The sequence below is a fragment of the Pseudophryne corroboree genome, chromosome 5 (genome assembly GCF_028390025.1).
Source record: "Pseudophryne corroboree isolate aPseCor3 chromosome 5, aPseCor3.hap2, whole genome shotgun sequence".
In the NCBI taxonomy this organism is placed as follows: domain Eukaryota; kingdom Metazoa; phylum Chordata; class Amphibia; order Anura; family Myobatrachidae; genus Pseudophryne; species Pseudophryne corroboree.
The window spans coordinates 178,065,614-178,092,420 of NC_086448.1; the positions used below are offsets into that span (position 1 = coordinate 178,065,614).

The 26,807-nt window shown below is 46.5% G+C and overlaps 1 protein-coding gene across 3 annotated transcripts in view; it reads left to right on the top strand.

Annotated features, from left to right (window-relative positions):
• The window catches only part of UBE3C (ubiquitin protein ligase E3C), a 418,441-nt gene that overhangs the window by 185,371 nt on the left and 206,263 nt on the right, over nucleotides 1-26,807 (top strand). For all 3 annotated transcript variants that reach the window (XM_063921903.1, XM_063921902.1, XM_063921904.1), the window contains exons 9-11: nucleotides 2,882-3,102; nucleotides 11,276-11,427; nucleotides 22,236-22,423. In XM_063921903.1, coding sequence (XP_063777973.1) covers nucleotides 2,882-3,102; nucleotides 11,276-11,427; nucleotides 22,236-22,423 — 561 coding nt within the window. The remainder of the gene's footprint in view (nucleotides 1-2,881; nucleotides 3,103-11,275; nucleotides 11,428-22,235; nucleotides 22,424-26,807) is intronic.

A 26,807-nucleotide genomic window follows, 5' to 3' on the forward strand; every position in this document is an offset into this window, starting at 1 on the left:
CGGGTTATTGTTGAGCCATCTGTTGAGAGGCTCTATTGTTTCATACTGTTAACTGTGTTTCATATCACGAGTTGTACGGTGTGATTGGTGTGGCTGGTATGAGTCTTACCCGGGATTCAAAATCCTTCCTTATTGTGTACGCTCGTCCGGGCACAGTACCTAACTGAGGCTTGGAGGAGGGTCATAGTGGGAAGAGCCAGTGCACACCAGGTAGTCTAAGATCTTTCTAGAGTGCCCAGCCTCCTTCGGAGCCCGCTATTCCCCATGGTCCTTACGGAGATCCCAGCATCCACTACGGACTACGAGAAATAGAATTACCGGTGAGTAAATTCTTATTAATACACATAATTCCACACAGCAATTCACCTTACACATATGCCCCACATTAGTAGCGTTAGTAGCTTTTTTTAAATAAAACTTACTTTTGCTTTCTGGTGTGCTTGCAGTCAGTGTGTGCGTCCATGCAGGTCCCTAGATCTGTAACTGCGTTTTGTGAGATGGGGATGGCGGGATGGGTGAGTGCTTGCGCTCGCACTCGTTAAAGGGGCACCCATACAAGGGATGTGACCTCACAGGATTTAGCGTCCTTTGCAAGCCTCATCCCTTTATTTTAGCTTGCTGGTTGAACACAGATGGCAGCAAAGTCCAGATACTGCCATATTTGCTGGTTATGCAAAGAGACCAGTATCAAACATGTTGCAACTGTCCATTGTCTTCACTGTTCAGTTTGTTTGCTGGTGTCTGTTACTCCCGACAACTGTATGCCCTTATTTTATACTGTGTGAGCAATATGCTCTGCTCTCCACTCTGACGCGTCTAAAAGTCATGCTGCACTGACGTTTCATATAGAAATAGCACAACGCAACTTACTGACCACGTTACAGTGCTGGATGGCAGGGGAATTTTATGGCATGGACTGACTGAGAATTAAAGTGTGGGGAGAACACTGCCCATGTTATATCCCTGCAGACAGACACCTGTGATTTGCCCAAGGATAAGGGACATGGGATAGCAGGGTCTCCCTCCCCCATGTGCACAAGCAGTATAGGTGATATCAGATTTATGTGAAGCAGTCTTCCAAAATACACATGTGGCATCATAATGAGACATCCAGTAATAACCTTGTATATTCAGTGAAAATGTCACAGGTCCAGGAATTGCAGTTACTGGGCTTCTGCTTTCTGAGTCCTCACAAGTCAGGGGCATTCAAGCATGTCGGAGGGAGTTTAGGGGACTGTCTGAATTCTATTTGACAAATGTAAACAGCAGTTTATACAAGTACTGATTGAGTACATTTAGAAAGTAACAGATAGTTTGCAGACTGTCCCTCCCAGCATGAAATACTGCAGGGACATGCTTGGATGCCCCTAGACATGCATGGATGCCCTAGGCAAATGCCTAGCCTGCCTATAGCTAAGGCTGGCTCTGCTTAAAAACACTCTCTAGGACATCAAATGGTAAAATGCTTTTTCCATAAGGAATTGGAATGACCTGGAGAAACGTACGTCTAATGCTAAAAGACTAGAGCGCATGTATCCACCAAATGGTGAAGAAATGAGCCTGTCCTTAAAGTAGATATAGCCAGCATATCTGCTAGAACTGCACTTCCTGTTGAAGGAGGTAGTCTTTAAGGGTTCAGTATAATTGACCGGCAGATGGGATGCCGGCAGTCAAAACACAGACGCTGGCATCCCAATATTTGAAATCCCGATAGGAGTGAGGTAAGTATGTTACCCCCTAACCCTCCATTCCCGCAGCCTAACCCTAAAGACCCATACACACTAGACGAAAAAGTAAAAGATATTGCTCAGAAGGGTCGATCTGAGCTAGATCTTTTACCATCTCGTCTAGTGTGTACACTCAGTGTCCTTAACGATGCACAGGAGCACGCATAGTTAACGACCCCCTCCCTTTTCTGAACAAGTACAGATGAGGGAAGTACTCGTTAACGACAGCGCAGCACGGGCTTCATTCCCCCCGCCGTCACTCCCTTCCCCACTTGCATCGGCAAGTGTGTACGCACCACGACGCTGCCAGTGTTGGTGGGGGTCGTTTAGTGTGTATGGGCCTTAACTTCCCCCTTAGTGTCTAACCCTAACCTCTCTTCTGTGTTACCTAACCCTAACCTCCCCCCAGTGGCCAAGTCAAAGTCTTGACCTTAATACAATCGAAATGTTGTGGAAGGATCTGAAGCGAGCAGATCATGGCATGAACCCCCCCCCAACATAACAGAGATAAAGCTATTTTGTAAGGAGGAATGGGGTAAAATTCCTTTCAAGCCTATGTTCAGGACTAATCAACAATTGCCTGAAACATTTACATGCAGTTATTGCTGCACAAGGGGGTCATACAGATGCTAAAAGCAAAGGTTCACAAACTTTTGCCACTCACAGATATGTGATATTGGATCATTTTCTTCAATAAAAAAATTGAGCACGTTGAATTTTTTTGTCTCATTTGCTTGATTTGGTTCTTTTTATGTACTTTTAGAACTTGTGTGAAAATCTGTGGTAGTTTTAGGCAAAATTTTAGCAGAAATATTGAAATTTCTGTAATGTTCAAAAACTTTTTAAGCACAACTGTATTATTTTAAGCACATATACATGAAACCACTAATATAGCAGTTATTGCATCCATACTGCATATGTTTTCAATATTCTGCAGTGTCATAATCATCCAATGTTCACTCCTACGCATACTGACCTCTGCGCTAACACTGGCAGACCTTTTCTTACTGCTACAGCAGCGCTATAATATGGAACGATATCAAGTTTTGTGTTCTGCAGATATGCATTCCTGTTTTACCAGAAGAAAGCATTAATACATTCTCCCTGCAGATCCTCACCATAATATGTGTTTCTTGTGCTTTTCCTTCTTCCAGGCAACGTGTTTTCTCCGCCTTTACCAGAGAATTCCTGGCTGCACCTTACACAGATCAGATCTTCCACTTAATCATTCCAGCACTGGCGGATGTACACAATGCTTTCCCGTATGAACGCTATCTGAGTGCGCTGCTAGATGAAAAACGTCAGGGTCCTCAGAAATGTGACCAGGCTCCCTGGCTTTTCTATGTTGTGCTGACAGTTGGGGAAACATACCTAGGTAAGTAGTTAATGGTACATGTTTTCTGTGGTGTTTATGTGTGTGTGTGTGTGTGTGTGTATGTATATATGTATGTATTATAACCAAAAAAACGGCTGCGCAGTATACCAGTGAAAAAAGGAAAGAGAGCCGACGTGTATAAAAGAATTAATTTAATAACCATATGCACTCAAATAAAAATGAGCAGATTAAAAATATTTGCAACAAACTGTTTTGATAAACCACACCTTGATTAATGCATATACAACAGGTATCACAGTTAATGGAGTGACTTGTCCTGATTAACTGAATGAATGTCTGCAATCACTATCACTGCGGCTAACGAAGGTGTGCAGAGCGGTACACAAGCACGTTCGATCACTGCAGTTAGCTTCTAATGCAGATACCTGGGTCAAGGTGTGTTAGGGAGGCGAGATTCTAACGCGTTTCGTCACGTATCACGTGACTTTATGATACCTTTGATAACTGCAGTGATCGAACGTGCTTGTGTACTGCTCTGCACACCTTCGTTAGCCGCATCAATCGGCACGCGGCATTCACTCAACATATAAGCCCGTCGGCCCCATCTACCTTCTCGCTGCTCAGCATCAGTGGGCAATGCAGGACTTATAACCGGGGACGCTCGGTTGTGGACCAGCCCACAGGAGAGGTATTCATTACATTTCTTTCCACCTAGCTTGGTTATGATAACTCTGTGCTACGTCTGGGACCGCTCTGCTACACATTGCTCTTAAGTGGACATATGAGTGGAACTTTCTCTTAATGATTGCGGACATTCATTCAGTTAATCAGGACAAGTCACTCCATTAACTGTGATACCTGTTGTATATGCATTAATCAAGGTGTGGTTTATCAATACAGTTTGTTGCAAATATTTTTAATCTGCTCATTTTTATTTGAGTGCATATGGTTATTAAATTAATTCTTTCTCTGACGTCCTAAGTGGATGCTGGGGACTCCGTCAGGACCATGGGGATTAGCGGCTCCGCAGGAGACAGGGCACAAAACTAAAGCTTTAGGATCAGGTGGTGTGTACTGGCTCCTCCCCCTATGACCCTCCTCCAAGCCTCAGTTAGGTTTTTGTGCCCGTCCGAGCAGGGTGCAATCTAGGTGGCTCTCTTAAGGAGCTGCTTAGAAAAAGTTTTTAGGTTTCTTATTTTCAGTGAGTCCTGCTGGCAACAGGCTCACTGCATCGAGGGACTTAGGGGAGAGAAGTTCAACTCACCTGCGTGCAGGATGGATTGGCTTCTTAGGCTACTGGACACCATTAGCTCCAGAGGGAGTCGGAACACAGGTCTCACCCTGGGGTTCGTCCCGGAGCCGCGCCGCCGACCCCCCTTGCAGATGCTGAAGATTGAAGGTCCAGAAACCGGCGGCAGAAGGCTTTTCAGTCTTCATGAAGGTAGCGCACAGCACTGCAGCTGTGCGCCATTGTTGTCACACACTTCACACCAACGGTCACGGAGGGTGCAGGGCGTTGCTGGGGGCGCCCTGGGCAGCAATGTATAATACCTTATTCTGGCTAAAAATACATCACATATAGCCCCTGGAGGCTATATGGATGTATTTAACCCCTGCCAGGTCTCAGAAAAACGGGAGAAGAAGCCCGCCGAAAAGGGGGCGGGGCCTATTCTCCTCAGCACACAGCGCCATTTTCCCTCACAGAAAGGCTGGTGGGAAGGCTCCCAGGCTCTCCCCTGCACTGCACTACAGAAACAGGGTTAAAACAGAGAGGGGGGGCACTTATTTGGCGATATGTATATATATATTAAAATGCTATAAGGGAAAAACACTTATATAAATGTTGTCCCTGTACAATATAGCGTTTTTGGTGTGTGCTGGCAAACTCTCCCTCTGTCTCCCCAAAGGGCTAGTGGGGTCCTGTCCTCTATCAGAGCATTCCCTGTGTGTGTGCTGTGTGTCGGTACTTGTGTGTCGACATGTATGAGGACGATGTTGGTGAGGAGGCGGAGCAATTGCCGGTAATGGTGATGTCACTCTCTAGGGAGTCGACACCGGAATGGATGGCTTATTTAAGGAATTACGTGATAATGTCAACACGCTGCAAGGTCGGTTGACGACATGAGACGGCCGGCAAACCAATTAGTACCTGTCCAGGCGTCTAAAACACCGTCAGGGGCGTTAAAACGTCCTTTTACCTCAGTCGGTCGACACAGACACGGACACTGACTCCAGTGTCGACGGTGAAGAAACAAACGTATTTTCCTTTAGGGCCACACGTTACTTGTTAAGGGCAATGAAGGAGATGTTACATATTTCTGATACTACAAGTACCACAAAAAAGGGTATTATGTGGAGTGTGAAAAAACTACATGTGGTTTTTCCTGAATCAGATAAATTAAATGAAGTGTGTGATGATGCGTGGGTTTCCCCCGATAGAAAATTATTGGCGGTATACCTTTTCCCGCCAGAAGTTATGGCGCGTTGGGAAACACACCTTAGGGTGGATAAGGCGCTCACACGCTTATAAAAACAAGTGGCGTTACCGTCTCCAGATACGGACGCCCTCAAGGAGCCAACTGATAGGAGGTTGGAAAATATCCTAAAAAGTATATACACACATACTGGTGTTATACTGCGACCAGCGATCGCCTCAGCCTGGATGGGCAGCGCTGGGGTGGCTTGGTCGGATTCCCTGACTGGAAATATTGATACCCTTGACAGGGACAGTATTTTATTGACTATAGAGCATTTAAAAGATGCATTTCTATATATGCGAAACTCTGGCATCAAGAGTAAGTGCGATGTCCATATCTGCCAGACGATGTTTCTGGACACGACAGTGGTCAGGTGATGCAGATTCCAAACGGCACATGGAAGTATTGCCGTATAAAGGGGAGGAGTTATTTGGGGTCGGTCCATCGGACCTGGTGGCCACGGCAACAGCTAGAAAATCCACCTTTTTTACCCCAAGTCACATCTCAGCAGAAAAAGACATAGTCTTTTCAGCCTCAGTCCTTTCGTCCCCATAATATCTGCCCAGGGATAGAGGTAAGGGAAGAAGACTGCAGCAGGCAGCCCATTCCCAGGAACAGAAGCCTTCCACCGCTTCTGCCAAGTCCTCAGCATGACGCTGGGGCCGTACAAACAGGTGCGGTGGGGGGTCGTCTCAAGAGTTTCAGCACGCAGTGGGCTCACTCGCAAGTGGACCCCTGGATCCTACAAGTAGTATCCCAGGGGTACAGATTGGAAATTCGAGACGTCTCCCCCTCGCAGGTTCCTGAAGTTTGCTTTACCAACGTCTACCTCCGACAGGGAGGCAGTATTGGAAACAATTCACAAGCTGTATTCCCAGCAGGTGATAATCAAAGTACCCCTCCTACAACAAGTAAAGGGGTATTATTCCACACTATATTGTGGTACTGAAGCCAGACGGCTCGGTGAGACCTATTCTAAATGGAGTCACTCAGAGCAGTGATAGCGAACCAGGAAGAAGGGGACTATATGGTGTCCCTGGACATCAAGGATGCTTACCTCCATGTCCAAATTTGCCCTTCTCACAAAGGGTACCTCAGGTTCGTGGTACAAAACTGTCACTATCAGTTTCAGACGCTGCCGTTTGGATTGTCCACGGCACCCCGGGTCTTTACCAAGGTAATGGCCGAAATGATGATTCTTCTTCAAAGAAAAGGCGTCTTAATTATCCCTTACTTGGACGATCTCCTGATAAGGGCAAGGTCCAGAGAACAGTTGGAGGTCGGAGTAGCACTATCTCAAGTAGTTCTACGACAGCACGGGTGGATTCTAAATATTCCAAAATCGCAGCTGTCTCCGACGACATGTCTGCTGTCCCTAGGGATGATTCTGGACACAGTCCAGAAAAAGGTGTTTCTCCCGGAGGAGAAAGCCAGGGAGTTATCCGAGCCAGTCAGGAACCTCCAAAAACCAGGAAAAGTGTCAGTGCATCATTGCACAAGGGTCCTGGGAAAAATGGTGGCTTCTTACGAAGCGATTCCATTCGGCAGATTTCACGCAAGAACTTTTCAGTGGGATCTGCTGGACAAATGGTCCGGATCGCATCTTCAGATGCATCAGCGGATAACCCTGTCTCCAAGGACAAGGGTGTCTCTTCTGTGGTGGCTGCAGAGTGCTCATCTACTAAAGTGCCACAGTTATGCATTCAGGACTGGGTCCTGGTGACCACGGATTCCAGCTTGAAAGGCTGGGGAGCAGTCACACAGGGAAAAAATTTCCAGGGAGTGTGATCAAGTCTGGGGACTTCTCTCCGCATAAATATACTGGAGCTAAGAGCAATTTACAATGCTCTAAGCTTAGCAAGACCTCTGCTTCAAGGTCAGCCGGTATTGATCCAGTGGGACAACATCACGGCAGTCGCCCACGTAAACAGACAGGGCGGCACAAGAAGCAGGAGGACAATGGCAGAAACTGCAAGGATTCTTCGCTGGGCGGAAAATCATGTGATAGCACTGTCAGCAGTTTTCATTCCGGGAGTGGACAACTGGGAAGCAGACTTCCTCAGCACGACCTCCACCCGGGAGAGTGGGGACTTCATCGAGAAGTTGTTTCCACATGATTGTGCACCGTTGGGAAAGACCAAAGGTGGACATGATGGCGTCCCGCCTGAACAAAAAACTGGACAGGTATTGCGCCAGGTCAAGAGACCCTCAGGAAATAGCTGTGGACGTTCTGGTAACACCATGGGTGTACCAGTCGGTGTATGTGTTCCCTCCTCTGCTTCTCATACCAAAGGTACGGAGAATTATAAGACGTAGAGGAGTAAGAACTATACTCGTGGCTCCGGATGGGCCAAGAAGGACTTGGTACCCGGAACTTCATGAGATGCTCACAGAGGACTCAGGGCCTCTGCCGATAAGAAGGGACTTGCTTCAGCAAGTACCATGTCTGTTCCAAGACTTACCGTGGGTGCGTTTGACGGCATGGCGGTTGAACGCCGGATCCTAAGGGAAAAAAGGCATTCCGGAAGAGGTCATTCCTACCCTGGTCAAAGCCAGGAAGGAGGTGACCGCACAACATTATCACCACATGTGGCGAAAATATGTTGCGTGGTGTGAGGCCAGGAAGGCCCCACGAAGAAATTTCAACTCTGTCGATTCCTGCATTTCCTGCAAACAGGAGTGTCTATGGGCCTCAAATTGGGGTCCATTAAGGTTCAAATTTCGGCCCTGTCGATTTTCTTCCAGAAAGAATTGGCTTCAGTTCCTGAAGTCCAGAAATTTGACAAGGGAGTACTGCATATACAACCCCCTTTTGTGCCTCCAGTGGCACTGTGGGATCTCAACGTAGTCCTGGGATTCCTCAAATCACGTTGGTTTAAACCGCTCAAATCTGTGGATTTGAAATATCTCACATGGAAAGTGACCATGATGTTGGCCCTGGCCTCGGCCAGGCGAGTGTCAGAATTGGCGGCTTTGTCTCACAAAAGCCCATATCTGATTGTCCATTCGGACAGGGCAGAGCTGCGGACTCGTCCCCAGTTTCTCCCTAAGGTGGTGTCAGCGTTTCATCTGAACCAGCTTATTGTGGTACCTGCGGCTACTAGAGACTTGGAGGACTCCAAGTTGCTAGATGTTGTCAGGGCCCTGAAAATATAGATTTCCAGGACGGCTGGAGTCAGGAAAACTGACTTGCTGTTATCCTGTATGCACCCAAAAAACTGGGTGCTCTTGCTTCTAAGCAGACGATTGCTAGTTGAATGTGTAGTACAATTCAGCTTGCACATTCTGTGGCAGGACTGCCACAGCCAAAATATATAAATGCCCATTCCACAAGGAAGGTGGGCTCATCTTGGGCGACTGCCCGAGGGGTCTCGGCTTTACAACTTTGCCGAGCTGCTACTTGGTCAGGGGCACACCCTGGCTGAGGAGGACCTGGAGTTCTCTCACTCGGTGCTGCAGAGTCATCCGCACTCTCCCGCCCGTTTGGGAGCTTTGGTATAATCCCCATGGTCCTGACGGAGTCCCCAGCATCCACTTAGGACGTCAGAGAAAATAAGATTTTACTTACCGATAAATCTATTTCTCGTAGTCCGTAGTGGATGCTGGGCGCCCATCCCAAGTGCGGATTGTCTGCAATACTTGTACATAGTTATTGTTACAAAAAATTGGGTTGTTATTGTTGTGAGCCGTCTGTTCAGAGGCTCCTACGTTTGTCATACTGTTAACTGGGTTTAGATCACAAGTTATACGGTGTGATTGGTGTGGCTGGTATGAGTCTTAACCGGGATTCAATATCCTTCCTTATTGTGTACGCTCGTCCGGGCACAGTATCCTAACTGAGGCTTGGAGGAGGGTCATAGGGGGAGGAGCCAGTACACACCACCTGATCCTAAAGCTTTAGTTTTGTGCCCTGTCTCCTGCGGAGCCGCTAATCCCCATGGTCCTGACGGAGTCCCCAGCATCCACTACGGACTACGAGAAATAGATTTATCGGTAAGTAAAATCTTATTTTTATACACGTTGGCTCTCTTTCCTTTTTTCACTGGTATACTGCGCAGCCATTTTCTTGGTAAAATTTATAAACTGTCTGACACCCACTTAGTGTTTATGGCTGCGCAATTTATCAGGGGAATTATCTTTTATTACTCTAGTCTGTTTTAGTGGCGCTTGGCAAACAGTTATTTGTTTCGTTTTTTCATACATATATCTATGTATCTATCTATCTGTGTATATATTTTTTTTTTACGTTTCTATATGTTATTATTATTGTCTATATGGCGCCACAATGGATCTGCAGTGCCTTACAAAGTACATAAACAAATGATCAAAGCAAGAAAAAAACTGGCTTCCCGTATAAGACAGCGTAGGACAAGTACATGGTATATAAACATTTTTGCGTCAGGGACATGACACTGAAATAAGCATCAGGGTGGCAGAATCAGATAGGAAGAGTTAGAGAATTCCAGAGAGAGGAAGCATCATGGCCACAATCTTGGAGGCAGGAATGGGAGGAAGTAACCAGTTGGCAGAGAGACGGCATGCATTTGTGGAGCACAGAGGACTTGAGGAAGTGTAAAGGGAAATAAGGTCAGATATGTAAATGGGAGATGAATGGGTAAGAACTTTTAGAAGTGAGTGTGAGAATTTTCATTGGATTCGGAAGGGGAGATGTAGGGCTTGTAAGAGAGGAGAGGTGGATGTAGTACGTTTGGAGAGTAAGATAAGCCAGGCAGCTGCATTGAGGCTAGAGTGGAGTAGAGAGAGGCATTTATCAGGGAGGCCCGATAGGATGAGATTACAGTAGATGACAGACAGGGGTGACACAGATGTGGTAGCAGTGAGTATGGAGCAGAGGGTTAAGATGAGAGATTGCTGGGTTTGATGAAGAAGTGGGTCTTGAGAGCTAGTTTGAAGTTTAGAAGGGGGGTAGAGAATTCCAGATGTAGAGAGCACCCTGGCCAAAATCTTGTAGGCAGGAATGGGAGGAATAAAGAAGTTGGCAGAAGAGGCGGTATGCATTTTTGGAACAAAGAGGATGGGTGGGAGTGTAAAGGATTAGATATGTAAATAGCAGAGGAATGGGTGGATTCCGAAGAGGAAGGGGAGTCGGTGTAGGGCTTGTAGGAGTGGGGATGCGGACATAGTATGTTTGGAGTGGAAGATGAACCGGGCAGCAGAATTAAGGATAGATTGGAGTGGAGAGAGGCGGTAGTCAGTGAGGCCAGATAGGAGGAGATTACAGTAGTCCAATCTGGAGATGACCAGTGAGTGGATGAGGGTCTTGGTAGCATCCAGTGTGAGAGAGGGTATTGTCCTGGAAATATTTTTAAAATGGAAATGGCAGGACTGCAAGAGGTAGTGAATGTGTGGTTTGATAGTGAGGGATGAATCTAGCATAACTCCAAGACAGCATACTAGGGGGCTAGAGGAGATACTTGTGCTGTCAATAGATAATGAAATTGTGGGAGGTGGTATAGAATACTTACCTCACCCCTGTCGGGATCGTGACCATCAGGAAGCCGGCATTGGTATTGTGACCACCGGCATCCCGTCCGCTGGGATCACATACGAATCCCCTGCCTATGCCTAGGGCCGGCTCCTCTCATTAGTAACATCACATTTTCTACATGGTATCCAGAAGAACACGTTTCTTAATAATTTTGAATTTAACCTTATTTAGTTGTGTTATTTAATACAATAGTGTCATAATGTGCTGCATGGCTGTTTTGTTCCAGGCACTTTGTCAGAGGAGGGAATGCTTCTGTACTTGAGAGTACTTCAGACTTTTCTCTCTCAGTTACCAGTCTCTTCTGCTACAAACCAGCAAGAACTAAATAGCGATTCTGAAGATGAGGACGAAGATATCAGCAAAATGGTCACCACCATTGTAAGCTCTACAGTTTCTCTTTATTTGCTCTTCCAATGAGGACAAGGGAATTTTCAAAAAAACAAATGTAACTATTTTGAATCTGTGTACACTTGGGTTAGAAATTGGCTGGATAATAGGGAGCAGTGAGTGGTGGTACATGGCTTTTTCCCCGAAATGGACTGGAGTACTAAGTGATGTGCGACAAGGGTCTGTACTTGGAACACTATTGTTAAACATTTTCATAAATTATCTAGAAGTAGGTCTAGAGAGTATGGTGTCAATTTTTGCAGACGATACCAAACTTTGTAAGGTTATAAATTTAGAGGGGGATGCTGAGTCTTTTCAGAACAACTTATTTAAACTGAAAGCATGGGCAGCAAAATGGAGAATGAGGTTCAATATAGACAAATGTAAGGTAATGCACTTTGGTAGCAAGAATAATAATACTACCAAACTAGGGGATTCTGTACTTTTTAAAGATTTAGATGTTCCCTTAGTAACAAACTTAGCAGTTGTACCCAAAGTAGGAATGCAGCAAATAAGGCAAACACTGTATTAGCATGCATAAAGCGGAGAATTGATGCAAGGGATGAGTGTTATACTCCCATAATATAAATCACTAGTTAGGCCACATCTTGAATACTGTGCGCAATTATGGGCACCATACTACAAAAAGGATATCCTGGAACTAGAAAAGGTTCAGAGACAGGCGACCAAATTGATTAAGGGGATGGAGACACTCGATTACGGGGAAAGGCTTGCTAGGCAATGCATGTTTACACTGGAAAAAAGGAGATTAAGAGGGGACATAATTAACATTTACAAATATATAAGGAGACAATACACAGAGCTAGTGGGGGATTTGTTTTTGGTAAGATCGATACAAAGGACACGTAGACACCCGCTTAGGTTAGCGGAGAGGAGATTTTTCACACAGAGGGGTAAATTTACCAAGGTCCCGATTTTGACCGAGATGCCGTTTTTTCATCAAAGTGTCATCTCGGTAATTTACTAAACTCAAATCACGGCAGTGATGAGGGCATTCGTAATATTTGGAAGTCCTAGGAAAAAAATCACGAATGAATACACCATCGGTCAAAACGCGGCTGTTTAAGTATGAATCTCGGTCATTTACTAAGAAGTGCAAAGCAAAAAAAAACAAAACACTGCCGTGAAAAATTACAACTCGTAAAAAAGTGCTTAAAAAAAACAGACCTGCTTTTTTTATTCGTGATTGGATAGGCATGCACGGATCCATGAGATCCGTGCATGTATATCAGTGGGAAGGGGTGGGAAAGTGATTATTTTTTCAAAAAAAATTGCGTGGGGTCCCCCCTCCTAAGCATAACCAGCCTCGGGCTCTTTGAGCCGATCCTGGTTGCAGAAATATGGGAAAAAAATTGACAGGGGTTCCCCCATATTTAAGCAACCAGCATCGGGCTCTGCGCCTGGTCCTGGTTCCAAAAATACGGGGGACAAAAAGAGTAGGGGTCCCCCGTATTTTTAAAACCAGCACCGGGCTCCACTAGCTGGACAGATAATGCCACAGCCGGGGGTCACTTTTATATAGTGCCCTGCGGCCGTGGCATCAAAAATCCAACTAGTCACCCCTGGCCGGGGTACCCTGGGGGAGTGGGGACCCCTTCAATCAAGGGGTCCCCCCCCCCAACCACCCAAGGGCCAGGGGTGAAGCCCGAGGCTGTCCCCCCCCATCCAATGGGCTGCGGATGGGGGGGCTGATAGCCTTTGTTGTAAATGAAAAGATATTGTTTTTAGTAGCAGTACTACAAGTCCCAGCAAGCCTCCCCCGCATGCTGGTACTTGGAGAACCACAAGTACCAGCATGCGGCGGAAAAACGGGCCCGCTGGTACCTGTAGTACTATTACTAAAAAAATACCCAAATAAACACAAGACACACACACCTTGAAAGTAAAGATTTATTACATACATGCACACAAACATACATACATACTTACCTTATGTTCACACGCAGGTCGGTCCTCTTGTCCAGTAGAATCCAAGGGGTACCTGTTGAATAAATTACACTCACCAGATCCAGGGTCCCAGGCTCCTCGTCGCATCCATGTGTAATCCACGTACTTGAATAAAATAACAAAACGGATACCCGAGCCACGAACTGAAAGGGGCCCCATGTTTTCACATGGGACTCCTTTCCCCGAATGCCAGAAACCCACTCTGACTTCTGTCTAAGTGGGTTTCTTCAGCCAATCAGGGAGCGCTACGTTGTAGCACTCTCCTGATCGGCTGTGTGCTCCTGTACTGAGTGACAGGCGGCACACGGCAGTGTTACAATGTAGCGCCTATGCGCTCCATTGTAACCAATGGTGGGAACTTTCTGCCCTGCGGTTGACCTAAAGTGACGTCACCGCTGAGCAGAAAGTTCCCACCATTGGTTACAATGGAGCGCATAGGCGCTACATTGTAACACTGCCGTGTGCCGCCTGTCAGTCAGTACAGGAGCACACAGCCGATCAGGAGAGTGCTACAACGTAGCGCTCCCTGATTGGCTGAAGAAACCCACTTAGACAGAAGTCAGAGTGGTTTTCTGGCATTCGGGGAAAGGAGTCCCATGTGAAAACATGGGGCCCCTTTCAGTTCGTGGCTCGGGTATCCGTTTTGTTATTTTATTCAAGTACGTGGATTACACATGGATGCGACGAGGAGCCTGGGACCCTGGATCTGGTGAGTGTAATTTATTCAACAGGTACCCCTTGGATTCTACTGGACAAGAGGACCGACCTGCGTGTGAACATAAGGTAAGTATGTATGTATGTATGTTTGTGTGCATGTATGTAATAAATCTTTACTTTCAAGGTGTGTGTGTCTTGTGTTTATTTGGGTATTTCTCTATCGTCCTAGTGGATGCTGGGGTTCCTGAAAGGACCATGGGGAATAGCGGCTCCGCAGGAGACAGGGCACAAAAAGTAAAGCTTTAGGATCAGGTGGTGTGCACTGGCTCCTCCCCCTATGACCCTCCTCCAAGCCTCAGTTAGATTTTTGTGCCCGGCCGAGAAGGGTGCAATCTAGGTGGCTCTCCTAAAGAGCTGCTTAGAGAAGTTTAGCTTAGGTTTTTTATTTTACAGTGAGTCCTGCTGGCAACAGGATCACTGCAACGAGGGACTTAGGGGAGAAGAAGTGAACTCACCTGCGTGCAGGATGGATTGGCTTCTTGGCTACTGGACATTAGCTCCAGAGGGACGATCACAGGTACAGCCTGGATGGTCACCGGAGCCTCGCCGCCGGCCCCCTTGCAGATGCTGAAACGAGAAGAGGTCCAGAATCGGCGGCAGAAGACTCCTCAGTCTTCTTAAGGTAGCGCACAGCACTGCAGCTGTGCGCCATTTTCCTCTCAGCACACTTCACACGGCAGTCACTGAGGGTGCAGGGCGCTGGGAGGGGGGCGCCCTGGGAGGCAAATGAAAACCTTTTTTGGCTAAAAATACCTCACATATAGCCTCCGGGGGCTATATGGAGATATTTAACCCCTGCCAGAATCCGTTAAGAGCGGGAGACGAGGCCGCCGAAAAAGGGGCGGGGCCTATCTCCTCAGCACACAGCGCCATTTTCCCTCACAGAAAGGCTGGAGGGAAGGCTCCCAGGCTCTCCCCTGCACTACAGAAACAGGGTTAAAACAGAGAGGGGGGGCACTAATTTGGCGTTAGAAATATATAAAAAAGATGCTATAAGGGAAAACACTTATATAAGGTTGTCCCTATATAATTATAGCGTTTTTGGTGTGTGCTGGCAAACTCTCCCTCTGTCTCTCCAAAGGGCTAGTGGGTCCTGTCCTCTATCAGAGCATTCCCTGTGTGTGTGCTGTGTGTCGGTACGTGTGTGTCGACATGTATGAGGACGATGTTGGTGAGGAGGCGGAGCAATTGCCTGTAATGGTGAGGTCACTCTCTAGGGAGTCGACACCGGAATGGATGGCTTATTTAGGGAATTACGTGATAATGTCAACACGCGCCAAGGTCGGTTGACGACATGAGACGGCCGACAAACAATTAGTACCGGTCCAGACGTCTCAAAAACACCGTCAGGGGTTTTAAAACGCCCGTTTACTTTAGTCGGTCGACACAGACACAGACAGGGACACTGAATCCAGTGTCGACGGTGAATAAACAAACGTATTCCTTATTAGGGCCACACGTTAAGGGCAATGAAGGAGGTGTTACATATTTCTGATACTACAAGTACCACAAAAGAGGGTATTATGTGGGATGTGAAAAAACTACCGTAGTTTTTCCTGAATCAGATAAATTAAATGAAGTGTGTGATGATGCGTGGGTTCCCCCCGATAGAAAATATGGGCGGTATACCCTTTCCCGCCAGAAGTTAGGGCGCGTTGGGAAACACCCCTTAGGGTGGATAAGGCGCTCACACGCTTATCAGAACAAGTGGCGGTACCGTCTATAGATAGGGCCGTCCTCAAGGAGCCAGCTGACAGGAGGCTGGAAAAATATCATAAAAAGTATATACACACATACTGGTGTTATACTGCGACCAGCGATCGCCTCAGCCTGGATGTGCAGAGCTGGGGTGGCTTGGTCGGATTCCCTGACTAAAAATATTGATACCCTTGACAGGGACAGTATTTTATTGACTATAGAGCATTTAAAGGATGTATTTCTATATATGCGAGATGCACAGAGGGATATTTGCACTCTGGCATCAAGAGTAAGTGCGATGTCCATGTCTGCTAGAAGATGTTTATGGACACGACAGTGGTCAGGTGATGCAGATTCCAAACGGCACAAAGGTGTATTGCCGTATAAAGGAAGAGGAGTTATTTGGGGTCGGTCCATCGGACCTGGTGGCCACGGCAACTGCTGGAAAATCCACCGTTTTTACCCTAAGTCACATCTCTGCAGAAAAAGACACCGTCTTTTCAGCTTCAGTCCTTTCGTCCCTATAAGAGTCATATCTGCCCAGGGATAGAGGAAAGGGAAGAAGACTGCAGCAGGCAGCCCATTCCCAGGAACAGAAGCGTTCCACCGCTTCTGACAAGCTCTCAGCATGACGCTGAGACCGTACAGGACCCCTGGATCCTACAAGTAGTATCCCAGGGGTACAGTTTGGAATGTCGAGACGTTTCCCCTGCGCAGGCTCCTGAAGGCTGCTTTACCAAGGTCTCCCTCCGACAAGGAGGCAGTATGGGAAAAAAAATTCACGAGCTGTATTCCCAGCAGGTGATAATTAAATTACCCCTCCTACAACAAGAAAAGGGGTATTATTCCACACTATATTGTGGTACTGAAGCCAGAAGGCTAGGTGAGACCTTTTCTAAATCTAAAAAATTTGAACACTTACAAAGGTTCAAATCAAGATGGAGTCACTCAGAGCAGTGATAACGAACTGGGAAGAAGGGGACTATCTGGTGTCCCGAGACATCAGGGATGCTTACCTCCATGTCCCAAATTTGCCCTTATCACTAAGGGTACCTCAGGTTCGTGGTACAGAACTGTCACTATCAGTTTCAGACGCTGCCGTTTGGATTGTCTACGGCACCCCGGGTCTTTACCAAGGTAATGGCCGAAATGATGGTTCTTCTTCGAAGAAAAGGCGTCTTAATTATCCCTTACTTGGACGATCTCCTGATAAGGGCAAAGTCCAGGGAACAGTTGGAGGTCGGAGTAGCACTATCTCGGATACTGTTACAACAGCAGGGGTGGATTCTAAAGATTCCAAAATCGCAGCTGATCCCGACAACAAGTCTCCTGTGCTTAGGGATGATTCTGGACACAGTCCAGAAAAAGGTGTTTCTCCCGGAAGAGAAAGCCAGGGAGTTATCCGAGCTAGTCAGGAACCTCCTAAAATCAGTGCATCATTGCACAAGGGCCATGGTAAAAAAATGGTGACTTCCTTCGAAGCAATTCCAGTCGGCAGATTTCATGCAAGAACTTTTCAGTGGGATCTGCTGGACAAATGGTCCGGATCGCATCTTCAGATGCATCAGCGGATAACCCTATATCCAAGGACAAGGGTGTCTCTCCTGTGGTGGTTACAGAGTGCTCATCTTCTAGAGGGCCGCAGATTCGGCATTCAGTTTTGGATGTTGGTGACCACGGAGGCCAGCCCGAGAGGCTGGGGAGCAGTCACACAAGGAAAAAATTTCCAGGGAGTGTGATCAAGTCTGGAGATTTTTCTCCACATAAATATAGCTAAGGGTAAATTTATAATGCTCTAAGCTTAGCAAGACCTCTGCTTCAAGGTCAGCCGGTATTGATCCAGTGGGATAAAACATCACGGCAGTCGCCCACGTAAATAGACAGGGCGGCACAAGAAGCAGGAGGGCAGTGGCAAAAACTGCAAGGACTTTTCGCTGGGCGGAAAATCATGTGATAGCACTGTCAGCAGTGTTTCATTCCGGGAATGGAAACTGGGAAGCAGACTTCCTCAGTAGGCACGACCTCCACCCGGCAGAGTGGGAACTTCATGGGGAAGTTTTCCACATAATTGTAAACCGTTGGGAATTACCAAAGGTGGACATGATGGCGTCCCGTCTGAACAAAAAACGGGACAGGTATTGCGCCAGGTTAAGAGACCCTCAGGCAATAGCTGTGGACATTCTGGTAACACCGTGGGTGTACCAGTCGGTGTATGTGTTCCATCCTCTGCTTTTCATACCTAAGGTACTGAGAATTATAAGACGTAGAGGAGTAAGAACTATACTCATGGCTCCGGATTGGCCAAGAAGGACTTGGTACCCGGAACTTCAAGAGATGCTCACAGAGGACTTATGGCCTCTGCCGCTAAGAAGGGACTTGTTTCAGCAAGTACCATGTCTGTTCCAAGACTTACCGCAGCTGCGTTTGACGGCATGGCGGTGGAACGCCGGATCCTAAGGGAAAAGGCATTCAGGAAGAGGTCATTCCTACCCTTGTCAAAGCCAGAAAGGAGGTGACCGCACAACATTATCACCACATGTGGCGAAAATATGTTGCGTGGTGTGAGGCCAGGAAGGCCCCACGAAGAAATTTCAACTCGGTCGATTCCTGCATTTCTTGCAAACAGGAGTGTCTATGGACCTCAAATTGGGGTCCATTAAGGTTCAAATTTCGGCCCTGTCGATTTTTCTTTCAGAAAGAATTGGCTTCAGTTCCTGAAGTCCAGAAGTTTGTCAAGGGAGTATTGCATATACAACCCCCTTTTGTGCCTCCAGTGGCACTGTGGGATCTCAACGTAGTTCTGGGATTCCTCAAAACACATTGGTTTAAAACCAGTCAAATCTGTGGATTTGAAGCATCTCACATGAAAAGTGAACATGCTCTTGGACCTGGCCTGGACCAGGCGAGTGTCAAATTGGTGGTTTTTTTCTCAAAAAAGCCCATATCTGTTTGTCCATTTCGGACAGGGCAGAGCTGCGGACTCGTCCCCAGTTCTCTCCCTAAGGTGGTGTCAGTGTTTCACCTGAACCAGCTTATTGTGGTGTCTTGCGCCTACTAGGGACTTGGAGGACTCCCAAGTTGCTAGATGTGGTCAGGGCCCTGAAAATATAGGTTCCAGGACGGCTGGAGTCAGGAAAACTGACTTGCTGTTATCCTGTATGCACCCAACAAACTGGGTGCTCTTGCTTTTAAGCAGACTTTTGCTAGTTGGATGTGTAATACAATTCAGCTTGCACATTCTGTGGCAGGCCTGCCACAGCCAAAATATGTAAATGCCCATTCCACAAGGAAGGTGGGCTCATCTTGGGCGGCTGCCCGAGGGGTCTCGGCTTTACAACTTTGCCGAGCGGCTATTTAGTCAGGGGCAAACACGTTTGTAAAATCCTACAAATTTGATACCCTGGCTAAGGAGGACCTGGAGTTCTCTCATTCGGTGCTGCAGAGTCATCCGCACTCTCCCGCCCGTTTGGGAGCTTTGGTATAATCCCCATGGTCCTTTCAGGAACCCCAGCATCCACTAGGACGATAGAGAAAATAAGAATTTACTTACCGATAATTCTATTTCTCGGAGTCCGTAGTGAATGCTGGGCACCCATCCCAAGTGCGGATTATCTGCATTACTTGTACATAGTTACAAAAATCGGGTTATTATTGTTGTGAGCCATCTTTTCAGAGGCTCCGCTGTTATCATACTGTTAACTGGGTTCAGAGCACAGGTTGTACAGTGTGATTGGTGTGGCTGGTATGAGTCTTACCCGGGATTCATAAATCCTTCCTTATTGTGTACGCTCGTCCGGGCACAGTACCTAACTGAGGCTTGGAGGAGGGTCATAGGGGGAGGAGCCAGTGCACACCACCTGATCCTAAAGCTTTACTTTTTGTGCCCTGTCTCCTGCGGAGCCGCTATTCCCCATGGTCCTTTCAGGAACCCCAGCATCCACTACGGACTCCGAGAAATAGAATTATCGGTAAGTAAATTCTTATTTTTTTTAGTAATAGTACTACAGGTACCAGCGGGCCCGTTTTTCCGCCGCATGCTGGTACTTGTGGTTCTCCAAGTACCAGCATGCGGGGGAGGTTTGCTGGGACTTGTAGTACTGCTACTAAAAACAATATCTTTTCATTTACAACAAAGGCTATCAGCCCCCCCCATCCGCAGCCCATTGGATGGGGGGGGACAGCCTCGGGCTTCACCCCTGGCCCTTGGGTGGCTGGGGGGGGGACCCCTTGATTGAAGGGGTCCCCACTCCCCCAGGGTACCCCGGCCAGGGGTGACTAGTTGGATTTTTGATGCCACGGCCGCAGGGCACTATATAAAAGTGACCCCCGGCTGTGGCATTATCTGTCCAGCTAGTGGAGCCCGGTGCTGGTTTTAAAAATACGGGGGACCCCTACTCTTTTTGTCCCCCGTATTTTTGGAACCAGGACCAGGCGCAGAGCCCGATGCTGGTTGCTTAAATATGGGGGAACCCCTGTCATTTTTCCCCCCATATTTATGCAACCAGGATCGGCTCAAAGAGCCCGAGGCTGGTTATGCTTAGGAGGGGGGACCCCACGCAATTTTTTTTATAATTTTACACTGTTTAATTTAAAAAAAAAAAAAAAATGAACCCCAGCACGGATCACACAGATCCGGCCGAGATTCATTTTTAAAAAGTCGGCAGTGTTTTACTAATCACTGCCATAAAAATAGAAAAAAAAACACGAATGACATCGACATCGGAACAAAAGAAAAACCCGAATACGACAGCTTAGTAAATTAGTCGTAATCAATTCAAAAAGTTGCAGTTTTACACTTTCGATGTCATTCGTGATTGAACTTTGACCTTTTTCCGAAAATTACGAATGTTAGTAAATTTACCCCAGAGACGGAAAAGTTTCTTCACAGTAAGGACAATACGTATTTGGAATTCCCTGCCTGAGAGAGTAGTAATGGCGGACTCTGTCATTGCTTTTAACCATGTGCCTGGCATGGTCGCATCAGATGCGACAATGCCTGCAAGTGTCCTATTTGACATGGTCGCACAGGATGTGACCAGTCAGATAAACAGTACTAGCAGTGGCAGGGAAGGGAAACTTCCCCCCTCTGCTGCTGTCCGAGGGAGCGGAAGGTCCTTCTGCCTCCCTGCACTCTCCACTACTGATTGCCGTGCTGCCGATCACTGCTGATCGGTCAGTATGGCAGGACCCCTCCAGCAGCTGCAGACAATAGCAGCCGCTGGGGAGTGTAAATTAACCCCCCGAAGCCACCCCAGACCCCCCCCCCCCTGCATACATGGGGGCTGTCAAAATGAAAGCTGCAATGGTTTTAACTAAAATCATTTTGGATAGGATTAAATTAATGTTCTTCACCTAATTCACTCATTAAAAAAACACGACAATTTCTGAGTGGTTTTTGAGGAAAAAAATCGTCAGTTAAGTGGTTAAGAATGGGCTAGATAAATTCCTACTGTATAAGGATATACAGGGTTATGGTGGGTAAATCGTGCACAATAGTATAAAAAAATAAATTAAATCCTGCACAATAGTATAAAAAGAAAAAGGAATCGACATAACGGCTAAACATTCACAACAGTTAAAATTAGTATTAAAAAATATTAGTGTAGGAGATCACCAGCAGGTTGAACTCGATGGACAAATTGTCTTTTTTCAACCTCGGAAACTGTTACTATATTAGATATGATTGGTGTGAACACTTTTTTTTTTTTTTTACACACATTGGTCAATTGGCTCATATAGGGAAAAACCATAAGGTGATCCATCAGTTATATATGCTAATGCTCTCAAAACTCTAACCAGATAAAAATGTTTGATGGTAGAGTTGAGTCTGTGGTAATTTTCCAGATCCATGGTAGATGCTTGTGTACATACAGATGCAGCTGATCTACAAATACGTGCTGCACACAAATGTATATTTAAAGATTTATTTTTTGGTTTGTATGTGTCAACTATTGGCATGACTTTGTTTTAAATATTAAACGGAAAGGCAGGAAGGCAGCGAGAGTCAGAGTGACTGACAGCCTGTCAGTCTTGCTGTGCAGAAATGAACTGTATTAACTCAAACACACAAGGGGTGCCGGTGATGTGTACCACAGCGCATATTGCTACTCTGTTTTTGGACCTCTGTCAGATCCTACGAAGACAGTCTTGTTAGAGGCCAGCAGGTATGCTGACACTACAGTAACACAGGCCTACTATATCCAGTTCCACAGTATGTATTGTGTATTTTTCGTTGGTAGCTCTGCATTTTCTTCTCTTATTCTCCTGAAGTATCATGAAAGCAGGCTGCTGGCTTACCAAACCCAGTTAGGGAAAGAAAGTTCAGTCTTTCCATGCCTTGTTTTCACATGGTTTTTGTACACATTTGTTAAAATACAGGCGCATAAGCATATACTGAATATAACTTGTTCCCTTAGGGTGATGGCAAGATATCCGTGCAATATATCACAGAAGAGTGCCTAAAGAGACTGGATACTAAACACCAGACAAACACCCTGCTCAACATGGTATGGAGAGATTCTGCCAGTGAGGAGGTCTTCACTCTGATGGCCTCAATCTGCCACACACTAATGGTGCAACATCGCATGATGGTTCCAAAAGTCAGGTAAGTGGCCAGATTACCATCTTCCTGGTATTTGTACTGAGATGTACTTTCATTATCGGGAATCCTATGTACTACATACTTATTGTAATACATTTATTACCGGACATACACATGGTACTCCGGAATATGAGGAGTGCTCATAATGTATTGCTTTGTAATGAATAGCAATGTTATGTCATTTTCATTCTGTTGTGGACATAAGGGGTACATGAATCAAACACAACACCATACCACCTACGTGTAATAATGCATTACTATATGAAGAGATGTTCATATGTTTTATCCAAAGAGACATTTAAAATCAAATTTTCTAATGAAGAAAATGTATTTCTTCCTTCAAGTGTTCTATATATATATATGTATGTATATATATATATATATATATTGTGACAAGAACACTGGGATAGTGTTTGAGGGCAGGTATATTTGTCCCAGGTTCTTGTCTTACATGTTTTAGAAAATGTTAACTTCTAGGAAAAATGCTTTTTGTTTTGTCTGAACCTTTTCAGTTTGCTGTAAAAGCTGGGTAAAGGCTCTGAGAGAGAGATAAGGCGAGTTCTAGACATTGGGCTCAGTTCGGGTCTTTGGCCTCACAGAGGGCTAATCAGGGTTTCAGCTGTGTAAGAGTGATATAGTGCTTCTAACCTGATTAGTATGGGCAGACTGCCTGGGAAGGCTGCAGGATCTGTGTGTGAGAGACACGCTTTCTGATGCAAGTAAGCTATACAGTATGTACTGAAGAACTCTGTGTTTTGTTTAGTGACAGTTAGGAACATCTTATGTTTAGTTAGTGCCGGACAGGCAAGGTATTTTTATTTTGGGGTTTGTTTTATTTTCTGTTTCAATAAAACTGTCCGGGGTCAGTTGTACCAGAAACTGGACTTGTGTTGTTCCTCAGCTGCTGCGTGCTGCCATATTCCCCAGGAAAAGGCACCTTGCACCCCTACAGTGTTACAACTTGGTGGAGAATGCGAGCAGGCCGTTCTGCGCATAAGTGAAAGCAGCAGCTTTGTGAGGCCTGCAGAAAACGGTGGTTTATGCAGATACAGCCCAGTGTGAAGTTACTGAGACTCACCCCTGAGGGTTTGATATATGTCCTGGGTGAAAGCAGCTGCAAAGCCGCCTGAAAAATCTGTTGACATGGAGGATCTGCTTAAAGCCTTGCTGCAAGCTACAGCGGCTCAGCAGGAGGCCAACCGACAGCAGCAGGTGGCAATGGAGGAAAATTGGAGACTACAGCAGGAGGCCAACAGACAGCAGCAGGTGGCAATGGAGGAAAATAAGAGACAACAGCAGGCAGTTGTTGATGAACTTTACAGGCAACAGCGTCAGGATAGAGAGGCCTTAGCAGAAGTGGTGCAGAGACTTGCAGCTCGGGTTGGAGATGTGGCCGTCAGTGCTCCAACCAGCTCTAGTTCTATACGAGCCAGTCACTTCCTGCAGAAAATGACAGAGGCTGATGATGTGGAGGCCTATCTGACCACGTTTGAAAGGACTGCCGAGCGTGAGAACTGGCCGAAAGCACAGTGGGCCAGTCTGCTGGCACCTTTCCTGTCAGGTGAGCCCCAAAAAGCTTACTTTGATTTAAGCCCTGCTGAGGCTCGGGACTATGATAAACTAAAGACTGAGATCCTGACCCGCCTGGGAGTCACGCTGTCAGTACGAGCACAACGGGTGCACCGTTGGCTGTACGCCATGGAGAAGCCTCCGCGCTCCCAGATGCACGACCTTATTCAGCTAACAAAAAAATGGCTGCAGCCAGAGACATTAACTGGTCCCCAGATGGTGGAAAGAGTCGTCATGGACCGCTACTTGAGATCTTTGCCCATGGTCCTGCGCAAGTGGGTGAGCCATGGAAACCCGGGTACTGCTGACCAATTAGTGGACATGGTAGAGAGGTATTTGGCAGCAGAGGAACTACTGATGACCACCCAGCAACCCATAGATCCTCGACAGCGCCCTTCAGTAAAGACTGGTAAGACTGTTCCGTGGGAAAACGTTGCTGGGCGGTTAAGAGAACGCAAGGCTGGAGAGACTGTAAACACTGGCCCTGGAAACAGGCCAATGGGGCTAGAACGGTCTATGCTGCCCAAATGGGTTGATAATCGTGTGGTTAAATGTTTTAGGTGTGGTATGCCAGGTCATGTTATTGCCAATTGCCCAGTCACGCAAGAACCCATGCAATGTGATGCTGCCTTTGAATGTCGCAGAATGTCTTTCTTTGCTAGGTTAGTCTGTACTGTGGTACCTTCACCTGAGCTGGAAAAACAAATGTGTGATGTGTTCTTAGAAGGTAACCGGGTAGAGGCCTTGCTAGATTCAGGAAGTTTAGTTACCCTCGTGAAAGCTGGGTTAGTGAACCCCTTAAAGGTCCAGCAAATACCTATTGGGGTAACTTGCATACATGGGGATACCCAACATTATGCCACTGCTGAGGTGAATATAGAAACTTGTTGTGGGTCAGCAATGGTTAAAGTGGGACTGGTCCCTACCTTGGTGCATGAGGCCATAATAGGGAGGGATTTTCCTCATTTTTGGAAACTGTGGGAATCACGGTTATCAACAGATGTGAGAAGTAAAAAGCCAGTTGATAATACCGGTGATTTTATGGATGTACGTGGGTCTTCGGAACTTTCTGGCCCTTTGCCTTTTGCTAGTTTGGTTGGGGAAGTGACAGATGGGGAGTCCAGTGAGGACCCTCTTGCCGGGAACAGAGACATAGTAGTTAGAACTGAAAGCGTGCCTGACCTGGAGGTAAAGAAGGATCTGTTTGCGTCTGAACAGTTAAAGGATCCTACCTTAATAAAGGCTAGAGAGAATGTTAAGATTGTTAATGGGGAACCTGTGGTACCAGGTGACAGGGTTACGTATCCCCACATGGCCATCTGTAATGAGCTCTTGTACCACATTGTCAAAAGGGGTGAGGATGTGGTGGAACAGCTGGTAGTTCCCCAGCCTTATCGGAGAACGGTACTAGATTTAGCTCATAGTCACGTTACCGCAGGACATTTAGGGGCAGAAAAAACCACTGAAAGAGTTTTACAAAGGTTCTTTTGGCCAGGGGTTTATAAAGAAGTGTCTGAATATTGTTCTTCCTGTCCTGAATGCCAGTATCATGCCCCTAGACCCCATTTCAGGAGCCCACTAGTTCCCATGCCTATTATAGAGGTCCCGTTTGACAGAATAGCCATGGATCTCGTGGGGCCCTCTTTAAAGTCTGCTCGGGGCCATCAGTATATCCTGGTAATTATGGACTATGCCACTCGATATCCTGAGGCTGTCCCTTTACGCACTATCACAACCAAGGCGATAGCTAGGGAGCTGGTGCAGGTATTTAGTAGAGTGGGAATACCAAAAGAAATTTTGACTGACCAAGGTACTCCATTTATGTCAAGGATCATGAAAGAATTGTGCAAGTTATTTAAGGTCACTCACCTCAGGACGTCCATCTACCATCCCCAAACTGACGGGTTGGTGGAAAGGTTTAATAAAACATTAAAAAGTATGTTAAAAAAGGTTGTTGAGAGAGATGGGAAAAACTGGGATTGTTTGTTGCCCTACTTGTTAATGGCCATCAGAGAAGTTCCTCAGTCCTCTACGGGGTTTTCTCCATTTGATTTGTTGTATGGTAGACACCCCAGAGGGCTGTTGGATGTTGCCAAAGAGACGTGGGAAGGACAGCCCACTCCTTATAGAAGCGTTATTGAGCATGTAACACAAATGCAGGATAGGATTGCAGCCGTGGTACCTGTTGTCAGAGAGCACATGGAACAGGCCCAAAGTGCTCAACAGAGGGTCTATAACCGGAGTGCCAAGATACGGGAATTTGCTCCTGGAGATAGAGTTCTTGTTTTGGTACCCACTGTGGAAAGCAAATTCCTAGCTAAATGGCAGGGTCCATTTGAGATTAGGGAAAAAGTGAATGAGGTTAATTACAAAGTATACCAGCCGGGAAAGAGAAAACCCGAACAGATCTACCATGTTAACTTAATCAAACCCTGGAAAGATAGGTTGTCTGTCAGCGGAGCCTTGCCCTTCGGTGTCTTCACCCCGGTTGCTTCCCGCAGTGAAGGTGTCAGAGACATTATCAGCTGATCAGAACAATCAGGTTAAAGAATTTCTCATCCAAAATAGGGAGGTATTTTCAGAGCTGCCTGGCCGAACGACCATAATAAAACATGACATTGTCACAGAACCAGGGGTTAGGGTTCATTTAAAGCCATATAGGATTCCTGAAGCTCAGCGAGAAGCTATTTCTAAGGAAGTTAAAACCATGTTAGAACTTGGAGTCATAGAGGAGTCTAACAGTGAGTGGTCCAGTCCCATAGTGCTCATCCCGAAGCCCGACGGTAGCATACGCTTCTGTAATGACTTTCGTAAGTTA